Source organism: Rhodotorula toruloides (assembly GCF_000320785.1).
Source record: "Rhodotorula toruloides NP11 unplaced genomic scaffold Scaffold1, whole genome shotgun sequence".
In the NCBI taxonomy this organism is placed as follows: domain Eukaryota; kingdom Fungi; phylum Basidiomycota; class Microbotryomycetes; order Sporidiobolales; family Sporidiobolaceae; genus Rhodotorula; species Rhodotorula toruloides.
Genome location: NW_015622961.1, coordinates 515332 through 533336, shown reverse-complemented (window position 1 = coordinate 533336; position 18005 = coordinate 515332). Strand labels below are relative to the sequence as shown.

The following is an 18005-nucleotide window of genomic DNA, read 5'->3' as shown; positions in this document are numbered from 1 at the left end:
CTGTCTCTGCTTCGCTGCCTCCTCCTACCGCTTCCACCTGGTCCCGCCTGGAATCTGCGCTTGGTCGTGAGGTTCCGTAGCCTGAAGCACGTCCAGCACACTCTCGCAACGGACTGGAGGCAGCCGAGAAGACCTTGCGAAAGGGCTGGTCGGGCTTTCGAGATCGCTCTTCGGCGGCAGGCTCTACGTACAGCGCGTGGCTGTTCTGTGCATGGAATGACGACGCTGAGGCGTGTCTGGCCGAAGAGAGGGCGATCAGCGAAAGGGATGCCTGAATTTGGGCCGTTCAGGTGCGACGCTGGCTTCGCTCTCCTCACACGCTCGCTGAGTGCGCTGGGATGGCGCCGATCAGCAAAATCATCTCGACGCTGTTCTGCGGCATCGGCAGCGACTCGAACGATGGCCGCTCGCCGAGTCCACCTCCTCCAGTCCTCACATCCGATCAGCAGCACAAAGCGGCGACTCCACCGCACGAGCTGCCCGCCTTGAACTTTGCAGCGCCCTTGACAGCTCCAGAACTGCCAAAGAGCCACCCGCCATCCGTCCAGGCGAGCGACGACGCCAGCTCTGCGCCTCTTCCACCTGCGACCTCGCCGGCTGCTCTCTCGCCGCCCATAGCGCCTGTGCCGAAGCTGCGACAGCTTGTGGTCTCTGAACCGCCTTCAATCTCACACTATGTCATCCCGCCAACACCCATCGACCCTCTCACGGCCTCCCCTCCTCCCTTCGAACGGCCCGCAACTCCGTCTGACTCGCGCTCGCCAGCAGCCTCAACCAGCTCAACACCCCGCCTGTACCCTTCCTCGCCAAATCTTACCGTCACAGACCCGCGGTCACGCTCTCCACACCGGCCGCCGCGCGGTCACCACCGGAGAAGCTCGTCCACGGGATCCAGGTCTTTCCGCGAGACGCTGAACGCATTCGCGGTCGAAGGGCCGGATGGGGTGCGCAGTGTGAACCATTACGTCCTGGGAGAGGTGTTGGGGAGGGGATCGTACGCGACTGTCGAGAAGGCGATCGATCGCGAGACGGGACATGCCTATGTGCGTTGCTTTCGGGCGGTTCTCGCACGACTCCTCGACTCTGACAACCTCGCGCTAACACTCCTTCTCGTTCAGGCCATCAAGGAGTTCTCGAAACGGCGACTACGGCAGATTGCAGCGGCAGAAGCGTTGCGGAGAGAGCGACAAGCGGATCGAATGAACGGCCGAGGTCGCGGACGAGGTCGCGGACGAGGGCGAGGGCGAGGAGGCGCTACGTCTGCGTCGCGGATCCTGCAGGCGGCGGCGGATGATCCAGATACGGCTGGACCGGACAACCTGGATCTCGTCAGTGCGTCGAGATTCCGCTTTTTCGTCTTCAGACAACACTTTGCTCACCTCTCAAGCGCGCAGAAACGGAGGTTGCTATCATGAAGAAGGTCGACCACCCGAATTTGGCCTCTGTTCACGAGGTCATCGACGTGACTTCAGACGATGCGTTGCTGAGTGCGTTTCTCTCGACCTCTCTGACAGGCCAGACTGCTGACGCACATTCCTGCAGTTGGTGTGTCAGTTGCTTGTACGCATCGTCAAGTAGAGCTGACGGTTTGCGCGCAGTCATGGAGCTTTGCGAAGGCGGACCGATCCTCAAGCTGAAGGACGGCGAGGAGGTCAAGCCTTACACAGAGGAAGAGGCGCGGCTGATCTTCCGGCAACTCGTGTTGGGTGCGTTGACGTCCCTTCCGACGCCTTTTGCTTGCACTGACTCTCGCTTGACGCGCAGGGATTGCCTACTTGCATCACAACGAGATCATCCACCGCGATATCAAGCCTGACAGTGCGTCCACCGACCTCTCACTTGCGCAGCAGCAACTGATGCCTTTCGCGCAGACGCCCTCTTCTCCGACCTCGCCCGCACGCACGTCAAGCTGGTTGACTTTGGCGTCTCCAAGTTCGCGCAAACGCCTCAGCCTTCGGCGATGGACAAGCCGGGCAACCTGTCGGTCGCGGGCAGTCCGGCTTACATGGCGCCTGAGTTGCTTCCGTCGAGCAAGAAGGAGGATGAAGAGGAGGAAGAGGGCTTGAAGCTGGAGGATGGGAAGGTTGGATACGCTTGCGATGTGTGGAGTCTAGGTGCGTTCGTCTACCTTGAGCATCAGTTGCGAAGTAGCTGACGATGTTGTGTTCGCAGGCGCAACGCTCTACGCCCTTGTGACTGGTCGCTTGCCCTTCCAAGCCGAGGACCCTATCGAGCTCTTCCGCCAAATCCGGGAGGACCCGTGAGTCAAGTCCTCCTCCCGCCTCATATCCATCCTAGCTAACCCAACGTATCGCAGCGTCGACATCCCTTCCACCGTCTCCGAACCCCTCCGCAACCTCCTCACCTCGCTCCTCGCCAAATCTCCCTCAGCTCGCCCGTCCGTCCCCTCGCTTTGGTCCGACCCATGGCTCACGTTCAACTCAACCGACCCGATGCCCTCATATGAAGAGAACGTCTCGACCGAGATCCAAGAACCCTCAGGCGAGGAAGTCGACCACGCGCTCGCGGCTTATCGCGGCTCGGCGTTTTTGGCGATGAGCGCGGCGGCCAAGTTCAAGGGGTTGTTGAATGCTGCGATGGTTAGGAGGAAGAGCGAGGCGGCTCTGGCGGGTTCGTCGTCCACCGACAGTGTCGAGGCGGACACCAAGGCGCGAGGGGGAGGCGTGATGGTCGATTCACCCGAGATGGTCTCGAGTCCAATCGCCTCGCCCGACCTGCGCCCTTCGTCAACCTCGTCAACTCCATCGCCCTCGTCTTCGCGCAACAACCTCGCCGGTCGACGCCGTCCTGCAGCGCGCGAACAGACAACCATGTCGTCCCTCTCGATCAGCGATGCGACTTCGCGCTGGACGCTGTCTACCCCTACATCCGTCTCTGGCGGGTCGGCAGAGCGTGCGAAGGACGACGAGCAAGACGAAGACGAAGACACCGAGATGCGCAGTCGCTCTGATTCTCCGACACCTATGCCAGCCAGCCCCCGACAGCAACCACGAACGACAGACGAGCCTCGAGAGTGGGGCGGGACGACGGCGCCCAGTGCGGCGATGGACGAGGCGGGGGTCGTCAAGCCTGATGAGAAGGGAGGGACGGGGGCGGGCGCGGACGTGTGGGAGGATCCGGAGTAGGGCGTAGCTGCTAACCTGCATAGGCGTTGCGTTCTCTGTCGTGCTCGCAAGAGAGCGGGAGAGCACGGCAACAGGTCTATTTGGCTTGTACGGAAGTGAGCAAGCGCTGAAGTGAGCGAGGTGAGCTACGGCACGAGTCCTTCCTCCTTCCACTCGCCCGAGGACTGGTCGCACAGCCAACGCGTACGCTTGTTGGGCATCGAGCCGAGGTCGACGCTGCGAGCCAGGGGCAGTTAGCGCGGACGAGGATCGGAAGCGAAGGACGAGGAACGCACAGGTCGACTTCGGTTGCGTCGATGACGATAAGGGCAAAGTTCTTCATGGCTGTGACGGGGAAGGGAGCATGCGAGTCAGCGAGGTCTCGAAGAGAGACCTGGCGCACACGAAGCCATCGCTTCGACTCACCCTCCTCGACCTGCTTCTTCTGCTCGTCGTTCTCGGCCTGCTCGACGCTCTCCGGCAGCGTCTGCGGCAAGTCCTCCATCTTGCCATCCCACTTCTCAAGCGTCGTACCGGGCACAGGCCTGTAGAAGCTCGCCCTCAACTCGGGCGACATCCTACGGAACTGGCGCACGCGCTCGTGTTCCCAGTTGAAGCCTTCGTAGGGTTCGAGTTTGGCCCCGGGGAAGAGGAAGGAGAAGGTCGAGAGGGTCGGGTCAGAGGCGGAGGATGAGGCGGGAGAGGGGTGGGAAGAGAAGGACGGGCTGGGGAGGATGTAGGCCCTCCCGACGATGCGGAACTGGTGCTGCGTCGCGGCGAGCCACCAGGCTAGCTCGATTTGCGGTGTTGTTGCGAGCTGGCGAGCCTTGGGGGACCTGCGCCGAGTCAAACTCAAGGTCAGCAGGAAGCGAAGAGAGGAGTCATCGTCCCGCACGATCGGGGTGGACTCGCCTGGCGTCGGTGGTCACGACGAGCTTGTCCGAGATGAGCTCGTTGCCGTCGTCGTCGTTGACGCGGTTGTCGGACCCGTCGCCGTCCTTCCTCCTCTCGTTGACGAACCCGCGATGGACGACGTAGCGGACCTGCGCACGTGCATCGCTCGTCAGCCTGCTCCTGGATTCGAGAGTCGTGCGGGTGCCGTTCACCCTTGGCTGGTTCGAGTCGATGTCCTTTGAGGCGAGTGCGTACGAGACCAGATCCTTGTTCTCCTTCAAGTTGCGGGTGACGAGTCCCCTGAGTTCGCTGACCCACTGTGGCAGTTGCTGTGCCTTCATCGTCGCTGTCGCTGTCGCTGTCAGGTGGTGTGCGATGCTGTCGACGCGGGCGAGCATCGAAGAGGGCGACGTCGTCTCGGAGAGTGAAAGCGGGGGCGATCGAGGTGCGAAACTCGATCTCGGTCAGCAGTTTTGTCTGTCGACGTGGCTAGTTTCTGCCGAAAGAGCGAACCAGCAACACACAGGGAAGCTCGACGCCGCTGCCACACTCGTCTGGCACCCGCAAGCCAGCGCAAGGTGAGCCGCACTCACTCGTACAGCTGTGTGATGTACCGTGGGACCGCTCAAACAAACGCCAACCGCCGCGACGAGCTGCCACCGCTTCATCTCCTCCCCGGCACTCTCGCTGACCTTGTTCCTCTCAACCTGCTCCTGCGACCCCGCCGTGCTCTCGGAATCTCCCACCCGCAGTCTCTCGACACACTCGCCCAGGCGCGCCGTCTCTAGCACCCCTCCACACCCTTTCAACCTCTCCCCCTCTCTCGCCATGCACTTGATGTACTCGTGCGCCCGCTTCCACCTATTGGCTCTCGCTCTCAAGCTGACGTATTTGCGAGGATAGTCTCGGCGCCGACGGCAAGCGCCTCTACACCCTCAAGAAGGCGACGGCTGCTGGTCTCCCTACCCGGTCTGCTCACCCTGGTGCGTCGAGCGAAAAAGACCTTCGATTCGGATGCTGGCTCTCGCTGGAACAGTGCAGCTGATTCTTGGAGTCTCTGTGGGTCGATGCAGCCCGCTTCTCGCCCGACGACAAGTACTCCCGGCACCGCGTGACGATCAAGAAGCGCTGTGCGTCGCCATTCTCCTCCTGCTTCCTTCCTGCTCTTTGTACTGACTCTTTCTCCACCCACAGTCGGAATGTAAGCACCCTCAGCGAATGCCGCTCGGAAGACCACACGAACGGTTACTGATCTCCGTCCTTCTCCTCCTCCTCGCAACAGCCTCCTCACGCAGAAGCCCGCCAAGGCTCTCTGAGTGCCCCTTCCACCTTCTCCATCGCATGCTTGTACCTTTCCTCCGGGTAGACTTGAACCGCCGACTTGGCGTTGTATTGTACACCTAGCTTTTCGCATCGTCTCTCAGGGCGATACGAGATTCGAAGAGAGTCGGAGGGGGAAGCGTGTTGCAAAACGGAGGAGTCGTGATAGCGTAGAGAAGTCATGGAGGGACAGAGGTGGTAAGACAACAGTACGGCTAGAGGGGGGAGAGCGGAAGAGAGGGTACAAGGAGAAATGTCGAGAAGAGGAGGAGTGTCTGAAAGGTAATGGTACATGGAAGATGGGAAAAGCCGGGTTCAGTCAAGGTCGCCCAGCGCCTCGGTCGTCTCCTTCTGCGCCTGCGCGCCCGTCCCGCTCGCCGCCGCCTCGCGCAACTCGCTCCTCAACCGCCCGATCCGCTCCTCCAGCCGATCTAACACAAGCTCGATATCCCTCACCTCCTCCTCCATCTCCTCCTTCCCCTTGCCCTTACCCGCATTCTCAGCCTGCGTCGTCGCAGCTTGACGCTCCCTCGCCGTTGCAGGAAGACCGATCCCATGCTGGACCGCAAAGTAATCCTGGAGGACGTCCCGGACGGCCATTGCGACCTCCTGCGGCGTCCTGTCCCCACCCCCTCCCGCGCCCGCTCCCGCCACAGTCTGCTCCGTCCCGCCCGCGAAACCCGCTGCGTTCCGCCTCCTAACCCGCTCAGCAGGATGCAAGTCCCCGTCCCTCGCTCCGCCCGCGCTTCGGAGGGTCCACAAGTTCGACAATACGAGGACGACGACGACCGCCCCGAGCGCGAGTGAAGCAGCGCTCTGGTTCGCGAGCGTCTCGACCGCCGGTTCGAGCGTGCACCAAACCGTCCCTAACACGCCGTTCGGCGCCGCCTTGGCCGCTGCGTCCTCCGCCTGCGCTTGGGAAACCATGTCCAGTCCCGCGACAGACCCGTCGATCGAGCCACCTTCGTCTTCCGAGGCGGAGGACGCCGCGTCTGGATCTTGGCCTTCTTCGACAAACTCGTTCCGGTGAGAATGGATGTAGGCCCGCATGGCCTTTTCGAGGTCGGTGTGGTATTGCTTCTGCCCGTCGATCGCCGACTTTTCAATGATTCCTGCCGAGCGAGCGTGAGTGAGCGAGAGCGGCGAGAGAAACGGTGGGAGGAGCGGGAACGCACCCTTGATGAAGCTGCTCTTGGACCACTCGACGCCTGTCGTAACAACAACCCTACAGTGGTTGTTCTTGGCCCACGTCATGCTCGTCCTCGTCTTGACCGCGAACGCACTGCCGCTCGGGACGTCCGGCGTCCGAGTGGTCGTGACGACGCAAACGTAGTCGTCAAAGTCGACGTGCGCAGACTCGTCGGTGATGAGGCACTTGGTCGACTTGGGCCCGATCGAGCCGTTCAGGGGCTTGATGTACGACATGGAGCGCGCGAGGAGGTTCGAGCCGGAGGCTTGCGGCGCCCAGTCGCCGATTTGAATCTCTGCGCATCCGGACCAATCGCGCCTCGTCAGCATGCTGCTCGAACCAACGAAGCCAAGACGAAGAACGGAGCGACACGCACCGGTGAGCTTTTGGTTCTCGGCCCAGAAGTCCTTCATGAACCCGCTCGTGAACATCAAGTTGTAGATCTTCTCGGGCGCGCCAGGGAACGTCGTGTCCATGCAGACCTCCTTGAGGTTCTTGAGCGTCGGGCACGTATCGACCGTGGGTGGATGAGCCGGCACCGCGCCCTTCTTGCCCTTCTTCTTGCCCTCGCCCGCTTCGCCTTCGCCCTTCGACTCGGCAGACCCCTCGTCGACGGGAAGCGCAAAGTCGACAGACTTGTTCGTCGAGCCAGTCGACTCGCCCGTCCCGCCCCTCGGTCTCCTGAAGCCCTTCAGCCTCTTCTTCGCGCGCTCCTTTTTTCCCTCCACCGCAGGACTCGACTGAGCATCCTGAGTAGCAGCAGCCTCCTCGTCTTCCGACTCGCCCGCAGCATGCGAGTTTCCGCTTGTCGAGAGCGTGTCGGGGAGGGCGGCGGACATGGGGACGACTGGGTGGAACATTCGCCAGATGTTGCCGATTAGGTCGTACGTCGTGTCGCGCGAGAGAAACGAGGCGAAGGTGTGCTGCGGGCCGGGGAGACGAGAGAGGGGGTCAGCGGCGGGACTTGCGGAAAAGCGAGTACAGCGGGAGCGGGGGGGAGGACGGTAGAACGCGGAGGCGATAACGGCACGGGGACTCACACGTGCGTGCATCGTAGCGATCTGAATGGCGTTGGGGATCACGTAGGCGGTCATGCGCTTCTCAATCGAGCAGACCTCAGAGAACGGGATGGTAAGCTGTGCGGGATCCACAGCTACAAATCAGTACCGGTCGCAAATTACAACTCAGAGAAGCGACGGCTTGTGAAAGGATCTGGACGCACCGAGGTGACCCAGCCAAAGATGTTGGCATAGAAGGAGAGGTGGTGCTCGGAAATGTAGAGTCGACCTTGAATGAGGATCTCGCGCTGCAGGGCGCAGCCGTAGTCTATACGCGGCGAAAGCTGTGATCAGGAGGTCTGCTCCGGGATGTACGTCCCGAGCCGGGAGGCAGCGAGAACGGCCGCTACGCACCCTCGATCAAGTAATCGTCCTCTGGGATATGCTTGAACAGCGCATGGAAGTCCGCATTCCGCTTACTACTCGCAACCGCATAGCCCGTCCCCAGCATGCTAACGACGTCGTCAAAGTCGCCGAGCTGGTCCATCGAGAGGAACCCGCTCAGGTGGTCTCCAAGCGTCGAGCCGACTCCGAGCGCACCATCGTACATCGAGGGCTGGTCGCGCGAGTACGTCGTGGCGAGAGGTACGCCAACAAGCGCCTCGCCTGGCGACGAGTGCCCATGATCTATTACCGAGGCGGCAGGCGAGGTATGGTTGTCGAGCGAGTCGCGTGCGGAAGCTGGCGCGTCTGCAGGATTGGCGGGCCTTTCCTCCGTTGACGACGAAGCAGTGCCGGGAGAGACCGGGGCGCTGGCCCCGTTGCCAACTGCCGCGAGCGGAGCCAGCACATTAGGATGCCGCAAGCTCTGGCTTGGCGAGGCGAGCGCAACACCCGACAGTGCGAGAGCGCCCGCAATGCCGTTCTTCGACATGGTGCCCTTGCGCCCTCGAGCAGGCGAGACGCTTCCAGGCGGACGAAGCGAGAGGTTGTCAGGCTGCTGCTGCGAGTTGATCGACGAGCTGCGCGAAAGGGGTCGACTCGCTGCGCGTGACTGGGGGCGAGACGATGAGGGAGGAGAGGATGTGCGGAGCTGCTTCGTCGGAGATTCGGAGTGCGGCGAGAGAGTCGAGTTGTTGATCTTGGCGAGGGCGTCGAGGCCATTTGCACGAGTGCTGCATCCGGGTGGAGGGGCTTCTGATGTCGTGTGAGAACGCGGACGGTTGTGGGGGACGACAGGGCCAAGACCAGAGCCTGAAGACGAAGTTGCGCCGGTCGCTGCGGGCGGGAAAAGCGTGGTCGGAGCTGCGAGAGGAGTACGCTGGTCGGGTCCATCGCCCGTCGGTGTGGGCGCATCGCCATCCGAAACTTGTTGTTCCACATGGGTCAGGAGTTCGGGCGCCTGGACGACGAGTGTGAGCGGTGCAGAGGATCCGTCTGGAAGAGCGAGGTGGTCGAGGGTGAGGCTGCCGTGCCCGATATCGTCGACGCGCCCGCCGCTGTTGCCGAGCTCTCCCGGCGACGACAAGTTGATTGTCCTTCGCTCGCCCTGGAACGACCCGAACGACGAGCTCCTCGACGCCCTCCCCGCACCGACTGCGCCAGTCCCGTACGCCCTCGCCGGCGACAGCGTCCTGCCCGAGTCGCGGTCCGCCTGTCCCTTGACGGGCGTCGTGAAGCTGCGCTGGGTGCTCTTGCCCGCTGGCGAGGGCGAGCTGAGCGTGGTGTCGTTGTGTGAGGCGGTGTCGCTCGCTGCGGGAGGCGAGGGAGGGTCGTCGAGCGGCGGGTCTGCGAGCGAGGTGGACGGCGCACGTCGCTTGAGCCGCGAGAGCATCGCACACGAGTCCAAGTCACAGCCTGAGCCAGTTGAGCGGGTCGCTTCAGGACGACCCACCTCGCTCCCTGCTCTCGCGGCGACATCCACCTCGTCCACCCGCAAGATGCAAGTATGGGTCTGCCAGACTGTCAGAACAACCTCGCTGACCCGGTCTACGCTAGCAGGAACCCACTCGGCGCGCCTGTCGTCCGTCTGCACGCCCTCGTCTCGCTCCCGCCAATTCTCATCTCGTTGACCCGTTCATCGCTTGCCATCGTACGCAGGCAGCTGCGTCTATCGAGGCAATCGTAGTCAACTCGGCTAGGGTCGCAGAGCAGTTTGTCGCGGTGCGTACCGAGCGGCAACGAGACTGCTCCGCCTCGCTCGCTGACTTCGACCCTCCAATGGACAGCGCTACTACGCCGCACAAGACCTCGAACCGACCGAACGCGCACTGCAAGTCCAGGCCTTCTACGCACCGACCGCACGGGTGACTTGGAACGGCAACCCCATCGCCTATGCCGACCTGCCCGCCTTCCTCCAGCAAATGCCCAAGAGCGCGCACGAGACGCAGGCCTTTGACTGCCATCCTATCTCTGGTGCGTGCGGGAGGGATCAGTGCTGAGACACCTTCATGACCTGCGGCTTCCTTCGAGCAGGCTCGGCAAATGGCGCAGCTCCTCCCTCGCTCGTCGTCACAGTCACCGGCCAGGCAAGTCACCCTCAATTTAACTTCTCACTGTGCTCTCTAGCTCACGCGCTGGCGATCTCCTACGGCACGCAGGTCTCGCACGGCCCAAACCCAACTCCTGCCGCCGGCTCCATCAACCCCAAGAACTTCGACCACCTCCCCCGCGTATTCAGCCAGTCGTTCATACTCGTCTACACCGACCCAACGCGCGGCGAGGATGGCTACTCGATCGTGTCCGACTCGTTCAGGTTCTGCTGAAGAGTCCCGAGGGAACTGAGGGAGAACGGAGGAATAGGTGCGTTCCGGCTTCCATCTTTCGGTTCTCTTGTGCTCACCAAAAACGGGAAGACAGACCGTGTACAGATACCCGCCTTATACTCGCATCATACCCTACAAACCCGAGCAATGCATTTTCTCCTCCTTCCCCTCCTCGCCGCCTCATCTCCCTCTCAGCTCTCCCTTCTCCGCCTCGCCGCGCTTTCCCCCCCTCACAGAAACGCTTTCACCTCGCTTTGCCGATGCTTGTCGCGCCGAAAATGGGTGTGCGCGTGACCCGCGCTGCCTTGGGTGGCTATGCTCAGGTTTGGGCGGTCCGAGCGATAGTTCGTTCGCCCCCGCGGCGGTGAATTCCTCGCTCCCTCTCACTCTTGCCTGCGCTTCCTCTCCTTCTACAGCCTCACTTTCAGCCTAACCCTCGCCTCAGTCTACGCCTTCCGCATCCGCCGCCGACACCCTCGCCATGTCCTCCTCTTCTGAGTCCGCCCCTTCCTACGCTAACTTCCGCGCCGCCCTCGCACGCCTCGACACTCTCTGCGTCGACCTACAGCGCGGGACCGTTGTCGGCCGCCTCACCCCTCCGGCCACTCGATGCCTCGCCTCGCCCACCCACCCTACATCAACGCCCTCGTCGCAGCTCTCAAGTCTTACGTTCGTACCGCCGGAGAACACGTTCCGAATGAGGAGGTGTGGGAGGAACTGAGGGAGACAAAGAGGGGAAAGGAGAGGGGGAGGAGGGAGTCGAGTTATGCCAAGGCGGTGGTGGGGTCGATTGCGTGGTTGCTGTGGGAGGTTGCGGAGGATCAGGTGACGAGTAAGAGGGATGTGGTACGTTTGACCTTGTCGAACAAGCTGAGATGGGTGAGACTGACGGAGAACCCGTTTTCTCGGTTGCAGGAGGTGCACCAGGCGAGCCTCATCCGTCTTATCGTGGGCCTGCCGTTCCTCCGTGCGCTCTTCACCTCCTTGTATCGTCGCTGACCATCCCGACGCACTTCCGCAGGAAGAAGGCAAATCCGCGCACGCCCGCTCTTCCTCCCCCTCCGAGGCACCCGCCGCCGAAACCCTCGCCTCGCTCGGCACAACTTCGCGCCGCTACCCACGCCACGCTCGTCTTCCGCTTTATGGACTTGTCGGGGCGGACGGGAGTGGGAGGGCGCGGGATGAGACGGCGGATCCGTTTGTGCCGCTGGCGAGGGCGTGACAGCGGCGTGCGGAGCATCTCGATGGGTAAATGGGGCGTAGAGGATGTCAAGAGCATGACAAGGCTTTTCTTCAGACGTTTGCAAGCTGGCGGCACGAGGTAGAGCAGAAAGTCTGCGCTGGCGAAGCGGGGAGCGCAGCGTCGGGCAAGCGCAACATTCGCGTCGCTTGGGAGCAGTGCCCGGTGCAGTGGAGCATCCTCGGACCCTGGAGAGCATCAGCGAAGCCCGCGAAGCGTGTCGAGGTTGGTCGCCTCCGCGCGTCGAGTTGGGCGAGGAGGCGGTTGAACTTGACCACGACGCCGGCCTCTGCGCGCGCTCGTTCGAATGTTACAAACAGACTACTCCAGCATACAGCAGCACGACGACGAGGTCCAGCCCGCCCCGCGATGCCAGCAGCCAGCGCACGACCTGGTCCGCTGACAAAAGGACGGCAACAAACAGACGTCGCCGTGGCTGGGATCGCCTCGCCAGGCTGTCGATCTGCAAGTTCATCAAGCTAGGGACACCGTGTGCGTCGGCGGGCGCGCCAGCCGTGCGCTCAGCACCTTGTCGCCGCGCCTTCCTCGTCCGGCCTGTTCAGCCTCCCCCCGCTTGTCCTAATGCTGCGCGGCTCTGCCTGGGGCTGGGTGGGCTGGCTGCCCACAATCAGACCGATCCGAGCAATCCTGCCTTGCGCTCGTCAAGCCCGGCGCCGCGCTCGCCGGCACACTCCTTCCCTAAGCGGCCCCCTCGCCTCCTCGCGAGCTTCTCGAAGCCGATTTACACGGGTCTCAGCCATCAAGCGCATGCTCTGCCTGTCCCTTGCGGCTAGGAACCATCGACCTTGCCCCAGTTGCCGACCGGAGTCTCTACCTCATCGCGGGCTCGCCCCTTCATCTAGTCGGCCTTTGCTGGGGCTCTCGCCGCCTGCTGAGGCTCCTGCTCGCCCCCTCGACTCCCTCTCCCTCATACCACTCACCTACAGCTACAGGGTTCTCTCCCCCCGTCCGCGTACAGGGCTCCCCAGCGAACGCTTCGTCGTCGTCTCGCTCTCCCGGCTTCGTCTCTGGCAGACAGCCCGCCTCGCCGCAGCCCGGCAGATTCTTTCGGTCTCCTCGCGACACCCCTACCGACACTCCTTTGAACACCCACGATGCGCTTCTCACTCGCGCTTTCCGCCGTCGCCGCCTTGACGACTTCGACTCTCGCCCTCGCCAGCGATGTCGTCGGCGCCGACCAGTCACCTAACCCGGCCCTCCACCAGCACAGCAAGCGTGCGACCTGCTTCCTCGGCATCTGCTGGGGCACGTCCATCGACACGACGTCCGACGTCAACAACTGCGGCTCGACAGGAAACAAGTGCTCGACGACTTGGGCGAATGGGTCCGGCTCGCAGTGCGTCTCGAGCGTCTGCTTGCCTGGCACCTGCAACGCCGGCTACGCCTTGAACACGGCGACTCGTTCCTGCGTTAACACTCAGACGGACGCGAACAACTGGTTCGTTTCCTTCGCACCTTCTCGTCCCGATTTGCGCTGACCGCCCGTCTTCGTTTCTCGCGATAGCGGATCTGTCGGCAAGGTCTGCGCAGTTGCTGGAGCGACGGGCAACGCCTGCGCGGCCGGCGTCTGCTACGCGACGTCGTGCCAGGCCGGCTTCGGACTCGTCAGCGGCACCTGCAAGAACCTCGCGACCGACTCGGCCAACTGCGGCGCTCTCGGCAAAGTCTGCCAGTTCCCTGGTGGCGCCGGCACCTGCAACAACGGCGTCTGCACCTTCACCTCCTGCGCGAGCGGGTACTACCTCGTCAACGGCGTCTGCACTGCGCTCAACCTCCAGTCCGACCCGAACAACTGTGGCTCGCTTGGCTACAAGTGCTCGGTCGCGAACGGTGTCGCTGGATGCAGCGCCGGATCGTGCATCGTCGCCTCGTGCAACGCCGGGTACACGCAGCAGACGAGCTACTCGTTGTTCGGCCTGCTCGGTTCTTCAACGTCTTGCGTCGCCGTCAACACCGCTTCCGATGTGAACAATTGGTTAGTCTCGCCCTCGAAGATCCCGCCCGCCAGCTCGTGCTGACATATCCCGCCTCTTTCTCGCAGCGGTGCCGTCGGCAAGGTCTGCTCGTTCACCAACGGTGCCGGCACGTGCTCGAACGGCGTCTGCACCTACACGTCGTGCAACAACGGCTTCTACAACGTCAACAACGTCTGCACTGCGCTCAACCTCGCCTCGGATGTCAACAACTGCGGCTCGGTCGGCAACAAGTGCTCGTACCCGAACGGCGTCGCCTCGTGCTCGGGCGGATCCTGCACTCTCGCCTCTTGCAACGCCGGCTACACGATGGCGACGAGCTACAGCCTCTTCGGCCTCCTCGGTTCGTCGACGTCGTGCTCGGCCGTCAACACGCAGTCGGACATCAACAACTGGTGCGTTCTTCGCGTTCACTTGCTCATTGCTGCGTGTGCTGACCCTTGATGTTCTCGCAGCGGCGCCGTCGGCAACGTCTGCGCCTTCCAGAACGGCCAGGGTACTTGCTCGGCTGGGCAGTGCACCTACTCCTCGTGCAATTCGGGCTTCTACCTCGTCGGCGGCAAGTGCACGTCGCTCAACCTTCAGAGCGACCTCAGCAACTGCGGCTCGGTCGGCAACGCTTGCTCGTTCCCCAACGGACAGGGCACCTGCTCGAACGGCCAGTGCGTCTACACGTCGTGCTCGACCGGCTACGCCCTCTCGAGCGGCAAGTGCACTACCGTCAACACCCTTACCGACGTCAACAACTGCGGCAAGATCGGCAACGTCTGCCCGGCGTCGTACTCGAACGGTGGATCGGCTTCTTGCGTCAACGGCCAGTGCACCACGACGTGCGCTGCCGGCTTCGACTTCGACACGACCTACAACTTCTGCCGCGACGTCACCTCGGATGTCAACAACTGCGGGACGTGCGGTCGTACCTGCACCCTCAACGGCGCCTCGGCGACGATCTGCTCGTCGGGCAAGTGCCTCGCCTCGACTTGCGACACGGGCTACACGCTCGTGAACGGCGCCTGCGTCGTCTACAACTTCCAGACCGACCCGAAGAACTGCGGCTCGTTCGGCAACGTCTGCACCTTCACGAACGGCGCCGGCACCTGCTCGGCGGGCAAGTGCCTCTTGACGTCGTGCAACACCGGCTACATCCTCAACAACGGTGTCTGCGTCCTCTCGGGCTCGCAGAAGGCGCGCGCCAAGAGGAGCAAGGTCACGAAGCCGAAGACGCTCTGCCCCGTTGGCGAGCAGGCTTGCCCCATCCTCGGCTCGACGTCGTACAACGGCGCGGTCAAGCAGCACTTTGCTTCTGGCGAGGACGTTACCGGTGTATTGGCTGGCTCGGGTGGCTGTACGTCTCGATCTCTCCCCATTCGCGCTCGCTCGAGACTGACTGTTCCTTCCCTCCGCAGACGAGTGTGTCGATACCAAGCAGGCACTCGACTCGTGCGGCGGATGCGCATCGACCGGCGAGGGCGCCGACTGCACCAAGATCCGTGGTGCTGCCGGCGTTGGCTGCCAGGAAGGTCGCTGCGTCGTGTTCTCGTGCCAGCCCGGCTTCAAACCCTCGCTCTCGGGCGACAAGTGCGTCCGTACGCGATCACACGGCGCAAACAACTCGACGTCGGCGCGGCGCCACCTCGCCGCACGGCACCAGCACGGCCACGCGCATGCTCACTTCTCCTCCTAGACCACCTCACTTCACCGCCTATCTCCCTCACCCTTTGTCGCATAGACCGGATCATCTGTCACAGCCCCTGTATACCCGGACCGGTTCCATCTCCTGTAGCCCTTGAACTCTTGCATCTCGCTTCCCTTTATACCCACTGCTTCTTCGGGGCTGCTTCTCGCGAGAGTGAATGAACGTGCTGTTTCTCAATACTTGACTTGCGATTCATGCGGATTCGACGGAGCGGCAGGGTACGACGGCTTCTGCTCTGCATTACCTTCGTCCGTTCTCCCGCTTTCCCTCCAGGTCAAGGAAGTACAGCTCCGATACGCCCTTCTCCTCCGCCTCGTCCAGCCTGCCAAGCTCCTTCTCGTCGAGCTTGGCGTCGTCGCTGCCAGAAGAAGGCGTAAAGAGCCCTCTCGCCGGCTGCAACTCGAAGTGCTCGCCGCCGACGTCCGTTCCGTCCTCGTGGCGAATCTCGACGACGGTCGAGACGCCGATTCCCATGGTCTGGTGAGCACGCTTGGCTGAGCGAGAGGTGCGTTTCGAGGCTGAGAAAGTTCCGCCGCGACTTTGCGAAGATGGGTCCGAGATCGAGAGCGAGTGGTCGCCCGGTTGCGCGAAGATGGTCGTCGTGAGCGTGAATCGGAGGAGGATGAGGCCGATGATCCCACCGAAGACAGCGTGGACGTAGCTGTCTTGAGAAAGAGGTCAGTTTGCGCTCAAGTCAGGCTTCGCTGAGAGAACGCACTAAATGCCGAGGTCGACGGCCTGCATCGATGTAGGGTCGGTCAAGGCTTGCTGAGGTCTTACAGCGAGGAAGAGCGCGAACGCCATTATGCTCACTGCAGCGGATACCGTAAGCTTCGTTCGACATCGCGAGTCAGAAGGACGCACAGCAAACCACGGTGAAGACCGCCACCGTTCCGACGAGGCCCTGCAGACCAAGACAGTGAGTTTGGAGGGCGCATAAGGTTGACCGAAGACGTACTGCGTAGGTTTGCCGGAAAACACGCATCTGCCGACTGTCGCTCCGCTCAGGCTGCCCGTCCAGCCTGATCGACTCGAATCGCCTGAGGATCTGGCCAAGCGAGCGAAGGTGCAAGCCGCCTGCAATATCGACGAACGAGACGAGGACGACGAGCCAGCCGGCATACAGGCCTGGGAAAGGCGGGATCAGCGAGTCATTCGTCTCGCAGGACCGCCTGGAGCTCACCGAAGACGATGCGGACGCTGTTGATGACCTTGAGCTGCTGCCCGCCTCGAGCGAGAAGCGCCGGACCGAGCCAGGCAATGTCGTTTGTCGAGAACGAGCCGGTGAATGCCGCAGCCTGCTGCAACAGCTTGGCATCGATGTCGCGGACCAAGTCGAGCGACTTCGTCCAGTGATGATGCGCAACGGCGCAGAAGGGCGCCATAGAGATCAGGAAGGCGAGCCATTCAAGGAGGACGCCCCAAGTAAGCCGCCTTTGAGCCTTGTTTGCGCCGGACGAGTCGGGGCTGTTCATGTAGACATGCTGGATGTAGCCGGCAGCGAGGGCGTGGGTGGCGAGCCAAGCGCCAGAACCGGGAAGCCAGAACCTGTCGAAAGACTGTCAGTGCGGGATCCTTGGCGAGTCGACGCAAGACTCACATGGTCAACCGCAGCCCGATGTACTCGTCGACGAGTCCGGTTCCTCGGTACCACGGGAGCGACCGCGCAATCGTGAAAATCGCTAGTGGGTAGAAGAGGGCGATTGGGACTGCCCAAGTGTGCGAAGCGTGAGGACGGAGAGAGCCGGCCTCGACGCGCCACACCCAGAAGCGCTTGTAGGCTATCTGGAGGCCGATGGAGATAGCTAAGACGATGAAGTTGCTGGTTGAACGTGAGTTGGTCAGTCTCGTACTCTCGTGTCGCCAACTCGAGTCGAGGTCCGCTAGAAACGGTATCACGCACAACGCAAAGATGCCCATGAGGATGTAGAGCTGGATGTAGAAGGACTTGGGCATGTCGTGCTTGAGGGTTGTCCACAGCCATTTGTGAAGCGCGTTGAAGGGGTTCGCCCCTGGCGGGAGGGACGAGAGAAGGTGGGCGAGGGCCGCTTGGACATCGCTGGCCGTTGGCATGGTCGTTGAAGAATGGCTATGTGATGCGTCGGCGAGGGAGCAGAAGACGGCAGGTGAGGGAATGCGCAGGTGCGAGGTGAAGCAGGGAGAAGAGAGGCGACAGACACAGGCCGCTGCGACCGTTGTGCGGAGACCGTCGATCCAATTGCAAAAAGCTCGCCGTTGCCGGCAGAGCCCTGCAGCGGCGAACAATGCATCAGGCCATAGCGGGCGGTCTGAGCGAAAGTCAAAGCCTCCGAGAAGAGCCGGTCGGAGCGGCGGTCTAGAAGGGTTTTGCTGGCTCCGATGCCACAGAGGCACTCAAGCCACCTCAGAAAGAGCCTCCTCAGCCAGTCAGACGAGTCTGCAGCCGACGTCGTTCTCCTGCCGTCCTCCAACCCGCCTCAGGTCCTCCCTGCCGATGGTTTATACCTGCATGCACCTCGGCGCGCATCGGGCCGTCGACCAGTGGTGCAGATCTTTCGAGTAGCTTGGCGACGGGCTGCATGAGCGGTGTGAGCTTCGCTGATCTCCAAAGCTAAGCGAGGGACGAGGAGGAGAAGGGGAAGCGGCGCGAGCGAGCGAGACGAGTGAGGCTGCTTCGACGCTGCTACAGTGCCCCAGTGAAGCGTGTGCAAGCGAATCCAGCGAGTTCTGCGAGATGGAGAGGTGTGTAGCTGGTCAAGGGAGGTCGGGAGAGGGTCTCGCTCCGTCATCACCCTCGCTCACGCC

General features: G+C 62.4%; 8 protein-coding genes across 8 annotated transcripts; 5 read left to right on the top strand and 3 right to left on the bottom strand.

Annotated features, from left to right (window-relative positions):
- Positions 1-338: 338 nt before the first annotated feature.
- On the top strand, positions 339-3146 carry RHTO_00218 (calcium/calmodulin-dependent protein kinase kinase; the record flags this gene model as incomplete). Its single annotated transcript, XM_016413902.1, has 8 exons — positions 339-1043; positions 1119-1332; positions 1395-1487; positions 1599-1706; positions 1765-1818; positions 1872-2114; positions 2173-2260; positions 2318-3146. 8 exons carry the CDS (start codon positions 339-341, stop codon positions 3144-3146), a joined length of 2334 nt encoding a protein of 777 aa, XP_016276909.1.
- A 125-nt stretch (positions 3147-3271) lies between these two features.
- On the bottom strand, positions 3272-4360 carry RHTO_00217 (pyridoxamine 5'-phosphate oxidase-like protein; the record flags this gene model as incomplete). The annotated part of the gene is made up of 5 exons (XM_016413901.1): positions 3272-3362; positions 3422-3470; positions 3552-3961; positions 4038-4168; positions 4232-4360. The coding sequence occupies 5 exons, from the start codon at positions 4358-4360 to the stop codon at positions 3272-3274; spliced, it is 810 nt and encodes a 269-aa protein (XP_016276908.1).
- A 487-nt stretch (positions 4361-4847) lies between these two features.
- On the top strand, positions 4848-5335 carry RHTO_00216 (H/ACA ribonucleoprotein complex subunit 3; the record flags this gene model as incomplete). Its single annotated transcript, XM_016413900.1, has 5 exons — positions 4848-4864; positions 4923-5002; positions 5093-5149; positions 5214-5220; positions 5302-5335. The coding sequence occupies 5 exons, from the start codon at positions 4848-4850 to the stop codon at positions 5333-5335; spliced, it is 195 nt and encodes a 64-aa protein (XP_016276907.1).
- A 319-nt stretch (positions 5336-5654) lies between these two features.
- RHTO_00215 (gram domain protein) lies at positions 5655-9360 on the bottom strand (the record flags this gene model as incomplete). Its single annotated transcript, XM_016413899.1, has 6 exons — positions 5655-6451; positions 6515-6823; positions 6905-7451; positions 7569-7664; positions 7751-7854; positions 7941-9360. The coding sequence occupies 6 exons, from the start codon at positions 9358-9360 to the stop codon at positions 5655-5657; spliced, it is 3273 nt and encodes a 1090-aa protein (XP_016276906.1).
- A 106-nt stretch (positions 9361-9466) lies between these two features.
- On the top strand, positions 9467-10291 carry RHTO_00214 (NTF2-related export protein 2; the record flags this gene model as incomplete). The annotated part of the gene is made up of 6 exons (XM_016413898.1): positions 9467-9468; positions 9528-9549; positions 9627-9689; positions 9755-9941; positions 10002-10054; positions 10127-10291. Coding segments are annotated over 6 exons (492 nt in total).
- A 609-nt stretch (positions 10292-10900) lies between these two features.
- On the top strand, positions 10901-11513 carry RHTO_00213 (uncharacterized protein; the record flags this gene model as incomplete). The annotated part of the gene is made up of 3 exons (XM_016413897.1): positions 10901-11137; positions 11207-11239; positions 11313-11513. 3 exons carry the CDS (start codon positions 10901-10903, stop codon positions 11511-11513), a joined length of 471 nt encoding a protein of 156 aa, XP_016276904.1.
- A 1133-nt stretch (positions 11514-12646) lies between these two features.
- Positions 12647-15209, top strand: RHTO_00212 (tenascin XB; the record flags this gene model as incomplete). The annotated part of the gene is made up of 5 exons (XM_016413896.1): positions 12647-12990; positions 13057-13527; positions 13594-13920; positions 13981-14870; positions 14932-15209. The coding sequence occupies 5 exons, from the start codon at positions 12647-12649 to the stop codon at positions 15207-15209; spliced, it is 2310 nt and encodes a 769-aa protein (XP_016276903.1).
- A 252-nt stretch (positions 15210-15461) lies between these two features.
- Positions 15462-17294, bottom strand: RHTO_00211 (uncharacterized protein; the record flags this gene model as incomplete). Its single annotated transcript, XM_016413895.1, has 7 exons — positions 15462-15882; positions 15940-16033; positions 16086-16125; positions 16180-16349; positions 16405-16769; positions 16822-17043; positions 17125-17294. 7 exons carry the CDS (start codon positions 17292-17294, stop codon positions 15462-15464), a joined length of 1482 nt encoding a protein of 493 aa, XP_016276902.1.
- Between the last annotated feature and the right edge of the window lie 711 nt (positions 17295-18005).